At 40.3% G+C, this 14339-nt stretch overlaps 2 protein-coding genes across 6 annotated transcripts in view; one reads left to right on the forward strand and one right to left on the reverse strand.

The window, feature by feature from the left end:
* Nucleotides 1–388: 388 nt before the first annotated feature.
* Nucleotides 389–10367, reverse strand: elk3 (ETS transcription factor ELK3). 2 transcript variants are annotated; one of them, XM_032504687.1, is made up of 5 exons: nucleotides 10107–10362; nucleotides 7212–7447; nucleotides 6361–7086; nucleotides 4275–4397; nucleotides 389–2414 (listed from the first exon to the last, which is right to left on the reverse strand). In XM_032504687.1, exons 2-5 carry the CDS (start codon nucleotides 7416–7418, stop codon nucleotides 2319–2321), a joined length of 1152 nt encoding a protein of 383 aa, XP_032360578.1. In that variant the 5' UTR covers nucleotides 7419–7447; nucleotides 10107–10362; the 3' UTR covers nucleotides 389–2318. The 2 variants fall into 2 exon arrangements, with proteins under 2 accessions (XP_032360578.1, XP_032360579.1); XM_032504688.1 differs by lacking the exon at nucleotides 4275–4397 and having other exon boundaries at nucleotides 10107–10367.
* A 1460-nt stretch (nucleotides 10368–11827) lies between these two features.
* The window catches only part of hcfc2 (host cell factor C2), a 10283-nt gene continuing 7771 nt past the window's right edge, over nucleotides 11828–14339 (forward strand). For 3 of the 4 annotated variants that reach the window (XM_032504660.1, XM_032504663.1, XM_032504664.1), the window contains exons 1-3: nucleotides 11828–12125; nucleotides 13148–13296; nucleotides 13391–13551. In XM_032504660.1, the coding sequence (XP_032360551.1) occupies nucleotides 11960–12125; nucleotides 13148–13296; nucleotides 13391–13551 (476 nt within the window). In that variant the 5' untranslated portion in view covers nucleotides 11828–11959. The remainder of the gene's footprint in view (nucleotides 12126–13147; nucleotides 13297–13390; nucleotides 13552–14339) is intronic. The other variant, XM_032504661.1, reaches the window with a different exon arrangement.

Here is a 14339-nt window from a genome sequence, read left to right on the forward strand (position 1 = left end):
TTATTGTGTTCACAGGAAAAAAGTCATTATATTAATGGTAGACATCCTGTATTACATTAACCCATCGCCCCATGATTTCTCCCTAGGTAGCTTTAAAATGAGAAAACCTTTTTCTTCCATTTCAATTTGTATTTCACATGAAGTGAATCCGCGTGTTCAGATGTTAAACTGACACTTTATCATACTGCCTTTTTCAATTTTTAAGCATGTCCCTGTAATTAAACATAAGAATGCAGGATTATTCCGCTGTTAACGGCAAACTTTGTTGCTAATAGTTTTTTTTTTTACATGAACAGTAGTGACATGCATGGAAGGAGATTTCTACAACGGCTCAATATTTATCAATATGTGAAACTGTAAAACTTTTTAAAATGTATGAATGACCTGATAATGTGTGTGTGTGTGTGTGCGCATGGCAGGCCTGCTGTGTTGTGATTTCGACCTCTCTGAAACACTGAGCTGCCGGTGAACAGTTCTCTTTTTACTGGAACTATTTATTTCTCATAACCATCAAAAGTAAATTTAATCTGTTTCATAAACAGTGTGTGCAGCAGTTGTTCTTTGAGTTGTGAAAGAGTGTGTATTACCAACTAAAAAGAATATAGTAATTTGGAAAGGTAATTCACTTTATTCCAAAAAAACTAAACTCTCTCTCAAGAAAAAACAAGCAAATTACTGAGAAAACATTTCTTTATAAAAAAAAACCAGGAGCCATTTTACAAAATAAAAGCTTTTGTGCAATTTTGACCTGAAATGTCTCTTAAAACCTGGTTTAGAGCCTAATACATTTACACAAGTCTTACAATATTAAAGGCACGGCTGGTACAAAGCTAAGAAGTACAGTGCATTTAAAATAAAAAGCATTAAACTATACAGATAAGTTCACAGCGTCAAGTCAAAGCAACACAGAAGACAAAATGAAGACTTCCACAGCGTTTTAGCGCTCCGCTAGGAGTCAGTGAGGGATTCATCTCATGGCATCACTGAAACATTTCAGATCTAGATATATACAAATGTATATCAAGTTGTTTAAAAAAAAAAAAACATACAAATTGATGAGACACCATGTCAATCGTCATACTTTTTTCTTTTTTTTTCTTTTTACTTAAAAAGGTTGATAAATGGTACACAGTTGTTGGTTGACTGTTGTAACAGCCAAAATTGTTATCATTGAACATTTGGTCAATTAAAAAGAGGGGGGGGAATCACCCAGTACTTAATATCTTTCATGGCTATAGTGTTTAATCATCCAGTTATGGTCCCATTTTATGTCCAAATTTAAAGGAACATAGGCTTTCTTGCTGAGTGCAAGATGAGAAGATGTACATCATTATTTTTATCTGTCAGTTATATATGGAGTTATAGCCAGCAGCTGGTTAGCTTAGCATAAAGACTTGAAACAGCGAGTCTGGCTCTGGCCGAAGTTATTACAAGCCGCCTTACCTCAGCTCACAAATAAAGAAATTATTGTTGGTGTTTGTTTAATCTGTACAAAAAACAAAATGTAAAAGTGGTTTTACGGAGGTTTTGTGCCAGACTATTTCTCCTGGGTTCTACCTTCAGTTCCCTATAAAACTACAAATTGTCATTTTGTATTAAATTTTCATAAGGTGTCAATTAGTAGGCTGCTACCAAGTAGTCCCCTTTGGATGAGTAAGTTTTCTGCGCTTCGAGTCTTTATGCTAAGCTAACCATATCCTGGATATAGCTTCATATTGAGCCTAAAATCATGAGAGAGGGGTATCAATTTTCTTGTCTAACGCCTACTCTTACTACGAAAGCAAATTACCCTATTTGCTTTAACTGTACAGTACTTGAGTTCTTATTTTCTAATTCTCCAGATCTCCGTTGTTTGAGTCAGTGGTGTGGGTTTGACATTAGTCAGAGCAGAGATTAAAAACAGCACTAACATTCATGAAATTGCAACTGGTCTGTATCACTGAATTTTGAACCAAGTGGAATGAGATGAGCAATATGGTGAAGTCTGACCTCCAGTCAATTTCTTTGCCAAATGATGAAGAAACAAATGTAAAGGACATGATCAGTAGAACTGTAGTAAACACACAAAGACATGTTTAACGCAAATACTCTTCTCAGAGAGCAAAGCTTCAGAGTAAAGCACCTGCATTTACAAATGAAACTATTTCTTAATTTGTTAATGTAAAGAAACAGGTTTCAGATCAAAGTGTAATTGGACTCAGAGGAAGTCCTTCTCCTGTGGGGTTCGATGGCAAAGTCTAAAGCTGATTGGCTTGGTACTGATCTGTGCTGATCTGGCCCAGCTCGATTTGGCCTAGTTTGCTCCTGAAGCTCAGGGATCAGGACTTGTGGGAGCTTGAGGAGAGCAGCAGAGGAGAGGGAGCGTCCATGCTGGGGAAAGGCACAGGGATGACTCCATTCAGCAGTGAAGGGAACTGAAAAGGAAAATATTCAGATTGGAGGTAGAAAACAGAAAATATTTATTTTTAGCTGAACTGATAAGGGTACGTTACTTTTTCAGCCACATGATACGTAACGTAATGTGAGGAACTGCCTGATTTTGCATTTGAACAGACCACTTTGGCACACAAGACAAAACCCAAAGGGGCAATGGAGCTGGCTGGTAAGATATGTGATTATAGAATCTTTCAAATTATTATGATGGCATAAGCTAACTTTGTAAAAAAATAGACAATTGGGACAGGTTTTGATACCACCACTAAAGTCAGAAATGTTTAAATCCTACACATAGGCGCTTTAAAGAGAAAGAATAGGGTTAAATGGCTTTAGTCATTGTGGCTTTGCACTGATTAAAACTATATGGTTCTTCAAAAGAGTGTATATTATTCATCATTAATACAAGATTGATATATAGTAATCCCACAACCAATATTAAACTAATGACTTCTCATCCATAATGCTAACATTAATAAGGTTGGTCAATGCTTTTACAAAAGGATTTGCACAATAGAGTGCTGTAGAAATGAGTCATATATCCCATAAATGAGTTCGTTATTTTTGCACTTCCGGTTTCCTTGTTTCAAAGTCAGTGTTTTGGTTAGATACCTGAAATAAGATACGTGGTTAACACAAGCCTAATACATAATAACAACATAAAACACTTAAGTAAATACCCCACTTGAGAATCTTGAGGCATTTATGACCATGGTACAGTTTGTTTATGGCCTAACAGTAGTTCTTTACTATGGGCAATTGCATTAATGCTTCAAAAAGCATAAAACTGTTTTATTTATGAAGATTACCTTGCTAAACAAAATGTGTAAGTATATTAAAGTTTTGTTTGCCATTGAGCTTATTTTCTGTAATAATCCAATGGAAAATTCCCGTTGGCTTTTTGTCGAGAGAACCAAGGCTATACTAACTTCTAGGTTGGCCTATAATAATTTATCATCCCACTCGTAGCACTCATAAAATGAGAAAAATAAATGTTCTGTCTGAACTGTTTAAATGTGTGACATGAAATCAGTTCTCTATTTTCTACAGTGCTAGTCTCAGTCTTGAGTCTGGTTGCTACTGCATCAAAGAAGAGTCTTCTCTAGCTTACAATACAATGTGGGGACCTGGTTGTCCACCAACATTGTGGGGACCAAGTCTTGTTGTGAGGACTAATCGCCGGTCCTTAGATGCTTAACAGCTTATTTTGGAGTTGTGTACTGTATGTGTGTTTGTTTCAAAGATATGACATTGGTGGGAGGACCAACTCCTGACCAACCAACCCTATCCCACTCCCCCTAGCCAACAGCAAGTTGCCCCCTCTTTTTGTCCACACTAGAACGGAAACATCTGTGGCTTATTTTGAAACCCTGGAACACGGTGAATCACACATACACTAACACACACATAACTGTGTGAAAACAACTGTGGAGGTAAATCAGCAGTGTGAAATGACTGTAAAGATCCTGTAGTTATGAGGGAGGGATTTGCTGTAAATAGGGACAGACAGATATAGATTTTGTATCCATCACAACCAGTGTGTGTTTTCTCTGAAATGCTGAGCAAATACCTTATTACCTTATTTTAGAACACATTTTTATGTCATAATCCATAAAAAACAGATTTAGGTGGAGGATGACGTTATGTTATTGGAGCAAAGTTAACAATACCAAGAGTATGCTTCAAACAAAGTGTCTAAACACATTTTTAACCTTAGGATTTAAGGTCCTCTGTCTGACAATCTTTGTAACTTGTTAAGCCAACAATCATGCCCACGATACGAAGCGATTGACCAACATATTCCCCACATATAGTACCAAATGTTTATGTGCGTGTGTTACCTGAAAGAGGGGGGCATGGCTCTGCAGTTGTGCAGGGCTAAGGGGTCCCACTGGACTCAGGTTGGACCAGAAATGGATATTTGAGAGTAGAGGACTGGGTGTGAGCAGCAGACCAGACGGAGTCTAAATTAACAAAACCCAAAATGAAATGTGGAATAAATACACCACGATGGAAAAGTTAGTGTTTACTCTGGCAATAAGTTCCGAGAGACTCGTTCAGAGTCTGTGGTGGAGTTGTCATGTCATTGGACTCAAATCCATGTCTGCCCTCTAGTGAACTCACATCTCCCAGACAGACTGACTTGGCAGACTGACACCATGCAGGTCAGGAAGCTCCAGTCATAAAGAATTCATGGCATCAATTTTCTTCTGTCTCTTTATATTTAACTAAGGCCATTTTGGTTTTAACCCTTGTGTTGTCCTTGGGTCAAATTGACCCGTTTCAAAGTGTTTTATATCCTGAAATATGGATTTCTTTCAACAGAATTGCCCAAAAATAACATGGATGATTCCATACAATATTCTTAAGGTAAAATGAATAATTACTTTCATTGAATTTTTGGGGTGTTTTTTAATCAGTATCCGGACTAAACTTTGACATATATCCATCTGTGATCCTATTAGTCAAAATAATTCAAAAAATATCTGCCTTTTTTAATTAAAAACGTATGTATAATTTGATATAAATGAATTCATGTTGACCATGAATTCCAAGAATAGGTGTAAAACCTATTATTAAACCAGCTCAGGTTTTTAAAAAAAAGCATGGAAAAAGTGACAAATAAATCAGAAAAAGCAACATAAACGCAAGAAAAAGCACAAAACAAAATGTTAATTTCCAATTTTGACCTGGAAGGACAAGTTCATGGTTTACGGGAAGACAATACAAGAGTTAATGCAAACATAAGACTCTGTTCTATCACAGTTTCTTCAGTGTGTTTGTGTTTACATTCTCACTGCAAAGTGAAGTGTAACCACTGAGTTTACTGTTTCATCAGATGTTTTTTAAAATCCTGTTTTTTTCTTACAGTGGTGCTTTATATAATCCTGTATTTCTGTGAATAGTGAGTGGCACCTTTGAAAAAGTGCCCTGTTGGCCAAGGGATTTAAGGCGTCGACCATGACCATTGCATGTCATTCCCCATCTCTTTCTCCCCTCATTTCCTGTCATCTATCTATCTATCTATCTATCTATCTATCTATCTATCTATCTATCTATCTATTTTCTAATAATGGCATCCAATGAGCCAAAAATTGAAAATTAGTTTTTAATGGCAGGAAGCTGTCTCATACTTATCTCGATAAGATACAGGGCTGTGCTTTGGCTGATCTTATTGCAGGTCAATTTTTCAGTCCAGTCACGTCTGTACGTCAAATTTCTTCTGTTTGACCATTCTAACTCTTGCTGATCTAAAACAGGCATATGAGACTGTGTGATGTTCAGTTTCACTACGATACTTTCTCAGGACCAGCTTATGGTGTGCTTTTGTGTTTTGAAGTTGTTTTTTTTTGGTGATTTACCAGCCAGATTGAGCTCACAACTTGACTTGCAAGATATGGGTTTACCTCCAAAGACCAGCAACCACCATAAACTAGTTTCCGGTAGACAACAGGGACAGAACCACAGGGTAAAGTGAATAAGGGGCTGTGGATACTTAACCAACAGCTCCAGTGTTCCTTGCAAACACTCAATCATACAAAATCTTCTGTGATGAATCAACGGTTTATCATAGACTTTTATATTTCATCAATTGTACACTGTACACTTAGCTGCCTGTCAGTGCTGCAGGCAGGATAGAAGCGCTAGCTGAAAGTTTGAATGTAGTCAGACTGTGCTGGTTTGGTCAGTATGTTGGTGCCAGTGAATCAGAAGCTTCAGGAACATATGGGTTCACTTATGAACCTCCTCCCTCCCTTGCCTCCTCCCCTTTTTCCGCTCACCTCTTTCCATTTCCTCCCTGTCTACTAGTTTAAGTTTCTTCATCCCAAAAACCCATTGTCTTTTTCTCTTTCCTCCCCTGTGTATACAGAGGGACTTTGTGGGAGTGCAAAGATGTTTAATCATGTGTAATGTGTCATGTTGTACCTGTGTGGTGAGGAAGGCAGCGGTCAGGGAGCCTGAAGGCAGCGCCGGGCTGTTGAGAGCTCTGGAGACAAGGTCACTTCCTGTCAGGAAAAGAGAGGAAGCGGAGATTTCCAAGCCTTTGGGTTTTCTGCTTTTTAAAGGCACGCCATTGGCCAATCTCCTCCTCTCTGGCATTGTCGTGCCCTGTGACCTCTCTCTCGCCCTCTGACCCGATGACAGGTTTAGAGGCTGAGCGCTCTGCTCTAACGCATTAGTCTCTGTGCTCTGGCTCCGCCCCCTCCACGGTGTGTGGCTAGGGCTTTGTGGTGGGGAGGAGGAGCAGGATGAAGAGCGGGCCTGCCGAGGAGAAGATCTGGAGGAATTGGAGGTGTCGGCCGAGGATGGGGGCGGGGTGGAGGATAGCGAGGAGTGGCCGTGGTTGGTTACGAATCGGATCACAGAGGAGCTGTCGCCGTGGTGATCGGATCTGGGCTCCGTCTTGATCGGCCGATGCGGTTCTAAGGAGTGCTGCAGGGAGCTGACGGTGAAGGAGGAGTACAGGCTGGAGTGAAGGTATTGGTTTTTCCCATTCCCGTCCTCGTCTTCAGCCTCAGGCTCTGACGTTGCACCCCCGCTTTCCTCACTGCTGCGGCCTGACTCCACCACCGCAGGGTCCATCATCAGAATCTCAGGGGACGACACAAACTTGTAGACGAACTTCTGGCCGATCACCTTCTTGATGATGTTCTGCAGACGAAAGTGTGTTAAATTATGTTAAACCCATTTATTGATGTGATTTAATTAGGCGTAAAACATCATGAAACCACTAAGACAACTTATTTCAATAGTCTCGGAATGTGTTTGTTGCGTACTTTGTCGTAGTAGTAGCGCAGAGCTCTGCTCAGCTTGTCATAGTTCATGTTTGTCTTGTTCTTGCGCATCCCCCACAGCTTGGCAACTTCTTCTGACTTAAGCAGCTTGAACTCGCCGTCGTTGGACGTCCAGCAGATGAGATGTTTGTGGCTTTTGTCGAGTAGCAGCTGCAGCAGGAACTGCCAGAGTGTGATGGAACTCTCCATGACGGTGTGACACCAGAGACACAGGCGATCTGCAGAGGAGAATCAAGACAAAATATTGCTTTGCACTATCAAGAAGTCATTAAGAGATACATGTTCTGCCAACAAGTTGATTGCTGTACAGCCAACATCACACCTTTCTACTGAAAGCTTATGGTGAAAAAAAAAGATCAATTTTGATGAAATTTTCAATTAAAATGCCAATATTCATTCTGTCTTTGGCCAGAACCAAAATAAAATCCTGAATATTTGGCTGTACTCATTAGAGCCTTTTTGTCAAAAAACGCTGCTGTAAAAGTGAAATGAGCTGCTGTAAGACTCAACTAAAACAATAAAGTTGTGGCCCTAAAAACAAAAAACAATCAGCTAAAAGATGCTAAAACGCTCTGTTGGCGGAGGAAAACTGCCAATAATTATCTGCAGATTTCTCAATATGAGCAAACCTTTAACATTCCACGTGTTCTTAGATCCATTGTTTGTCATTCTAAAAATATGAATTAGTGCAGCTTTAAAAACTTATAGCTCAGGAAATTACAATGGAATTACACTAGTGTCACTGGAAACAGGAAGAAAAAAGGTCACATATTTAAAAAAAAATGGTATAAGTCATCCGCTGCCCTTAAATCGAAATAATGTCACACATTCTTGGACTGTTTAGGGAATCAGACACCACAGAAGACATAAGAAGAACATTTTCTTAATTTCTTAATGAGAAAAAAATGCAGTTTGCCTAATAATCACAAGGCTTTTTGGTTTGAAGCCCTCAGTATATGTTTAAAAATCTAATATGGATCACTGTTCTTTTACCTGTGTGTGTGTGTGTGTGTGTGCGTGTGTGCGTGTGTGTGTGTGTGTGTGTGTAGCTCTGCACTGTGAAAAAAGAGAGAGAGCGAGAGAGAAAGTGAGGGCCAGACATTGGTTGGCTTTTGGATGTTTCCATGGTGATAAAGCAGGATGTTGGCAGTGACCTTCTGCCAAGACAGGCACGCGTCTAACCGACGTGTTTACCTGAAAACCTCTGTCTGTCTGTCTGTCTGTCTGTCTGTCTGTCTGTCTGTCTGTCTGCTTCACTTCTCTCCACCCAATTAATTTACAAGGTGCTTCATTAGCAGAAAATACAAACGCCAAAAGACTCACTGCCGAAAGACAAACAACAAATATGTCATTAGAACCTGATTCAATTTGCAGCCATGACAATATCACAGTAGAGACTTTGCAGCTGCATCAGAAATCCCAATGGAAACCACATCTTCCTCAGCAGTGGAGAAACACTGGAGCCGAGTACCTCAAACATTGCCGACAGAAATGATGGTTACTACGTTAATGATCAACCACTAATTCAATATGAAAATACAGTATGCATCTCTCTTTCTTCCTCTGTCTTTCTAACAGGAAACCACCCAGTCGAGAGTGGAAAGTGTATGTGGTGCAAACAATGACCCATCGGCATGAACACGCAGAAACGCATATCCTCACTTCCTTTTTCCTGCATGGGTGGGTGTGTGTATGTGTGTATGTGTGTGTGTGTTTGTTAAGTGATAGAGGAACTGTAGTGCTGTCTGTCTGTCTAAACGACAACTTCCTGTCATTCAGTTTCAGGTGCGTCTTCCCGGAGAAAGGCCTTTCATGGTAGGAAGTTCTGTCACTGGGAACTGTCAGGAACACACACACAAACCTATGCTTCCTTATTTGTATAACTATCTTATTGTGAACACCTAGCGGATGCAGAAGTTGTCTTTTTAATAGCAACATCTCAACACACACACACACACACACAGCAACATGTGGAGAATGCATCTTTCCCCTTATGTCGGACTTTTTTTTTTTTTAATCAGAATTTGATTTATGTTCACCCTCTGATGTTTCATGATTCACAAATCTGGACTGGAGAGAAACTAAGCAAGAGGAAATGTTTATTTATGGAATTTCAGAATAAAAGCAATCCAGTACTGGCCCACAGTGGTGTGGAGAGAAATTGACAGTGTGAGTTAAAAAGTTGTATATGACCCATACATGAACAGTATCTTCCTCCAATGTGAATCTATCAGATATACCCTCCAGAAAACTTTGGACAGATTGGAGATTTTCAGTTCAACGAAAACAAACCAAATCAAAAAGCTGCACATGATTCTCAATCCATTTTCTGGGCTACTTATTTTTTCTAAGTGTGTGTGTGTGTGTGTATATGGGGAAGGAAATGGGTTCTGTTGGAACTCAAATGGTTCTTTGTTTTGCACCAGTGACTCATTTTCAAGATGTTGTCTGCTGCCAGCTTCAATCCGGAAGCGCATGGCAATTAGTCTGCGAGGTCCAGACGGACCAGAAAGTCTACAACTAGATTGTTAAAGGAGCCAGGGTTGATTTTTCCACAGCGGCCGGAACACTAACTTCTTTTCTTTCTTTTTTTTATGGAGCCAAATCTATTTGGGTCAACTTTACGCATGTTCCAAAGCGGTGAAGGCATATGGCTGTAACACCTTTTTACGCACAGCTTTAAAGCTTATTACGCACAGGTTTATGACTTTAAGCGCGGCTTCAATGTGGTTTTCAAGTTGACAATGAATATCTGAACTTGATGAGGTTTCAGAAAATACACCAACAGCTAATAAGTCCTCTTCTGTCTCTCTGATAAGCACAAACGCGCACAAAAGTCTAGAAAGTTGTAAGAAGGAAACTTAAACATGTACCTACCCTGCCGTGGACGCCCGCTGCTCCTCTACCCGTCTGCCTGTGTGTAATGTGTGCGTTTGTGTCTTATTATAGCGGTATGTGTGTGTTGTGTAGGGGCTCCATGCTCCTACTGCTGTCTGAAAGCGGATCCGCAGCTTTTCTCTCTCCTGCCTCAGAGCAGGAAGTCGGAACGCGAAGACGGAGAACCGGCGCACTTCCTTTGGCGCAGCATTCCCGTCTGTGTAAACACACACACACACACACACACACACACACACACACACACACACACACACACACACACACACTCTCTCTCTCTCTCTTACTCTCTCTCTCTCTCTCTCTCTCTCTCTTTCTCTTTCCCTTTCCCATAAACACACACCCTCCTTTGAACCACTCTCTTCCACGCAGAAACACACGTAAATCACGCGCTACAAACACAAACTGTCCCTTTTAACCGCATCTTCCTCCACTCCTCTCTCACGCACGCACGCAAGCACGCACGCGCGCACACTCAAATATTGTAATTCCGATATACACTCAGCGCTAAGACAACTGACGTCATATTCTTCCTGCTTATCCGGAGGAGATCCTGTTCCTACACACACACACACACACACACACACACACATATGAAGTCAAGTTCGGGTATTTCGGTAACTTAAAATTGTTGCCCAACCGTTGATTTCACTGCATGTTGCTGAAGCAAATAAAATTAATCAGTAACTAAAGGTTTGTGCATGTGCACGTATCTCCTCTGGCAAATGAACTCATTTATATACTGTAAGTGGCCTAAATTACCTGAATACAATTGAATAAACAGCATTTTTTTTGCCTTCAAGATAGACAAAAGATGGCTTATGTTTGAGACAATTAACCTAACCATAGTATAAATGTAGCCCACTCCATGTTTTGCCTAAAAAAGAGATAGATTAACCATTATAATGGTCTATATAGCAGAGTTACCCCAACTTTGAGTCCCCTCAAGCACCCTCAAATATCCCTCTTTTGTAAGTCTTATTGGACGCATCAACCTAAACCGTCCAAATCACATTATGGCATCCAAGAGTTTTTTGTGATCATTGTGAGATACCAGAAAAAATATGTAAAAAATATGTATCAGAGAGAGAGGACATGTTGGAAGAAATTAAACAATTAGGTCTAATAGGAGCATAAGTAAAGAACATACTGAAGTGCGGTGAAAGTGGACAAGGCAGAAGATGCTTGGTCAGCAGGGGCAGTTCTACATTGAATTAAACCCAGGGCGAGACCCCCTTCGAGCCACCCCCCCCCAAGAAAATCCTTTTTTATTATATATATATATATATATATATATATATATATATATATAGAGAGAGAGAGAGAGAGAGAGAGAGAGAGAGAGAGAGAGAGAGAGCTTGTTTGATTGTGTATTGTAGGCTATTTAATGTGTCAATTTTTACTGATTCTTTTTACTCATTACATGGCTCATTACAAGTAGTTTTAAGGAGTAGGAATTGGTATAGTCTACATATTCAGGGGAGCGTAAGGACAGGTGGTATTTGTGAAGCCAGGGCCCAGTTCGCCCGTGCCAAAAGCTGCCACTGTTGGTCAGTCTTCCTAATTAAAACAGGACTGATGAGGAAAATCGGACATACTGGACACTGTAGAAGTTACAGATGGCAGTAGTGCGACATAAAAGATGCGATCTGACTTTAAATTTCAAAGAAGAAGAAGTAACCTAACCTAACCTACATTGAATTTCGATACCTGGTAAAGAGTGAGACGTCCTGCCTTGTTTCCACCTCTCTGGTTGAACTTCCTGATGCCTCCTTCGCTCCGCCCTCGTCTTTGAAACGACAACAGCGCCAAAGTTCAGCGTCCCTAACGGGAAAATGACTACTGGTGCCAAGGAGCCGCAATGGAGAAAGGTTCATTCTGCCACTGGAGTGATACCGCGGTCCAGACACGGACACCGAGCAGCTGCCATACGGGAGCTAATTGTTGTGTTCGGCGGTGGAAATGAAGGGATAGCGGAGGACCTTCATGTTTACAACACTGGTAAGCTAACGTTAGCTGGACGGCTAATGTTTTTAGCATGCACAGGAGTCAAAAAGACACAAACCAGCTCTTTGCGTGAGCTTTTGTTGGTCATTTAAAAAAGTCATCGACTAGTTAAGCACAATTTTGGTATTATAGCGTTTTTTATATTAAACTAGCCACTAGTATTTCCACCCAAAATTGACTCGGTTATTCGAGCAAATCAAAAACACGTAACGTCATCTTACTACTAGTGGGAGCGTCATGACTGTCATTTGTTTTGGTCAGCGAAGCGAAAATAACCGACATTTAATGTAAAATCTGTGACAAAGCAACACAATTAAATGTAGCTTTATCTAACATTTTGCAATCATTGTAATGGTTGCAGAACTTAAGACAGGCATGAGCACAGTACATTTTGGGTGTGAAGTGATTGCTGTACTGTATGAGCATGGAGGGCATTTTGCAATGAAGACCATTACATTGTAATGCTTATTGTAATGAAGGGCCCGTTGTTTGAGGTAATATTTATTAGGGCTGCACAATATAAGGAAAATATGTAATTGCCATTATTTTTGACTGATATTGCGATATGATTTACGGAAGGGAATGATACTTTTTCTATCATTCTTGTTTTCATTGAAAATATAAAAATTAAATTGATTTATAGTGTGTTTTTTGACCAAACAGATTTTTTCTTTAGTTTGTAGGTTAGGATTTGTAGGCTGGGACGTCTTTGCAGAAACACAATACATCATTTGGAATGGTTTGACACATATTTTGCCTTTTAACAAATATTGCGCTTTGGATATTGCACTAGTTCACATTGCAATTTTTTGCGATGTGGTTGATTGTGCAGCTCTATTATTTATCCATCTGCAAAATAGCTCTATTTGTGCGAGTTGTTTTCAAACAGGGTGCATAAAATGTCTAAAATGCAGCATTCACCAGGATGTTTTGTCTAATACAAATAAATCCTTAAACCCTAATTTCCTTTGGGATAAATAAAGTGTCTCTATCTATGAATCTGACCATTGTTCCAGTGTCAAGGCAGTGGTTTCTGCCTGCGGTGAGGGGTGACATCCCACCCGGCTGTGCTTCCCATGGCTTTGTCTGTGAAGGCACTCGAATACTGGTCTTTGGTGGCATGGTTGAATTTGGGAAATACACCAACAGTCTCTATGAACTTCAGGTAATGCCGTCACAGTTCTTCGGATGTGATTCTGACCCTGGTGCTGTAGTGAAGAAAAGTTCTCAAATCTTGAATTTGGTTCCGTGTGGCTCAGGCTAGTCGCTGGCTGTGGAAGAAGCTGAAGCCCAGAATACCCAGGAATGGTTTGCCTCCCTGCCCTCGGATTGGCCACAGCTTCACCCTTGTGGGTAACAAGTGTTACCTGTTTGGAGGGCTGGCCAATGATAGTGAAGACCCCAACGGCAACGTACCAAGGTACTGTGCAAATACATACAAGAACCATGACATTTGATAAAGTTTGTTTTCACTGTGTTTTTCAGAGATTCATAAAAACAGATGAATGGTTGTTTCTGTTTGGTTTGTTTGTGGATATGGTGCGGGGGGAAGTTGTGGAAACTTCTTACTGACATTGTTAGTAAGCCCTGTATTCCTCTAGTATTCAAACTAGGACTGCAAATAACGATCGTTGTTATTGGTCAACCTGCAGTTTATTTTGTTGATTAATATTTTTCACAAATTTCACGAAAGGTCAAAAAGATACATGACAACGTAATCTTGCCTTGTCTGACCTTCCTCCACATCGCTGTGGAGGAGGGTCTGGTTAGTCCGCACAGCATTCCGGGATGGGAAAAACCTTGGCTCTGGTTTATTGACATTTCTTTAAACCAATCGCAATCGTCTTGAGTGGCTCTAAGCCCCAGACAGAGCAACGATGCCTCTGCAAAATAGCCTCGGGAAGGCACTTGTTTTGGTAGAATATGAGTACTTAGGGATGCGAGCTCTGGAATAAAACTGGATGTAGAGTGTGTGATAAGAATTTCCCTCAAAAAAAGATCAGTATAATTTGATTGGTTCTAGTTCGGAGGATGTTTCCCAAATTGACCAGAGGGACAGCTGGCGGAACCTGTGGAAGCATCTGAACAATCCCGTAAATGAAACGTTGTTGATATAGACTAAGGACAATGAAAAGCAGCAAATTATCTTCTGTGAGAAGCTAGAACCAGAGAATGTGTGGCATTTATTCTTGCAAATTGATGACAGTT

This window comes from Etheostoma spectabile, chromosome 23 (assembly GCF_008692095.1).
Source record: "Etheostoma spectabile isolate EspeVRDwgs_2016 chromosome 23, UIUC_Espe_1.0, whole genome shotgun sequence".
Lineage (NCBI taxonomy): Eukaryota > Metazoa > Chordata > Actinopteri > Perciformes > Percidae > Etheostoma > Etheostoma spectabile.

Excerpts from the sequence above, each read along its gene's own strand:
- elk3 (XM_032504687.1), bottom strand. The coding sequence starts at position 7,418 with ATGGAGAGTTCCATCACACTCTGGCAGTTCCTGCTGCAGCTGCTACTC. Across the intron at positions 7,087-7,211 it reads TGCGCTACTACTACGACAAA|AACATCATCAAGAAGGTGAT; the intron begins GTACGCAACAAA and ends TTTCGTCTGCAG. Across the intron at positions 2,415-4,274 it reads GCCATGCCCCCCTCTTTCAG|TTCCCTTCACTGCTGAATGG; the intron begins GTAACACACGCA and ends TTTCCTTTTCAG.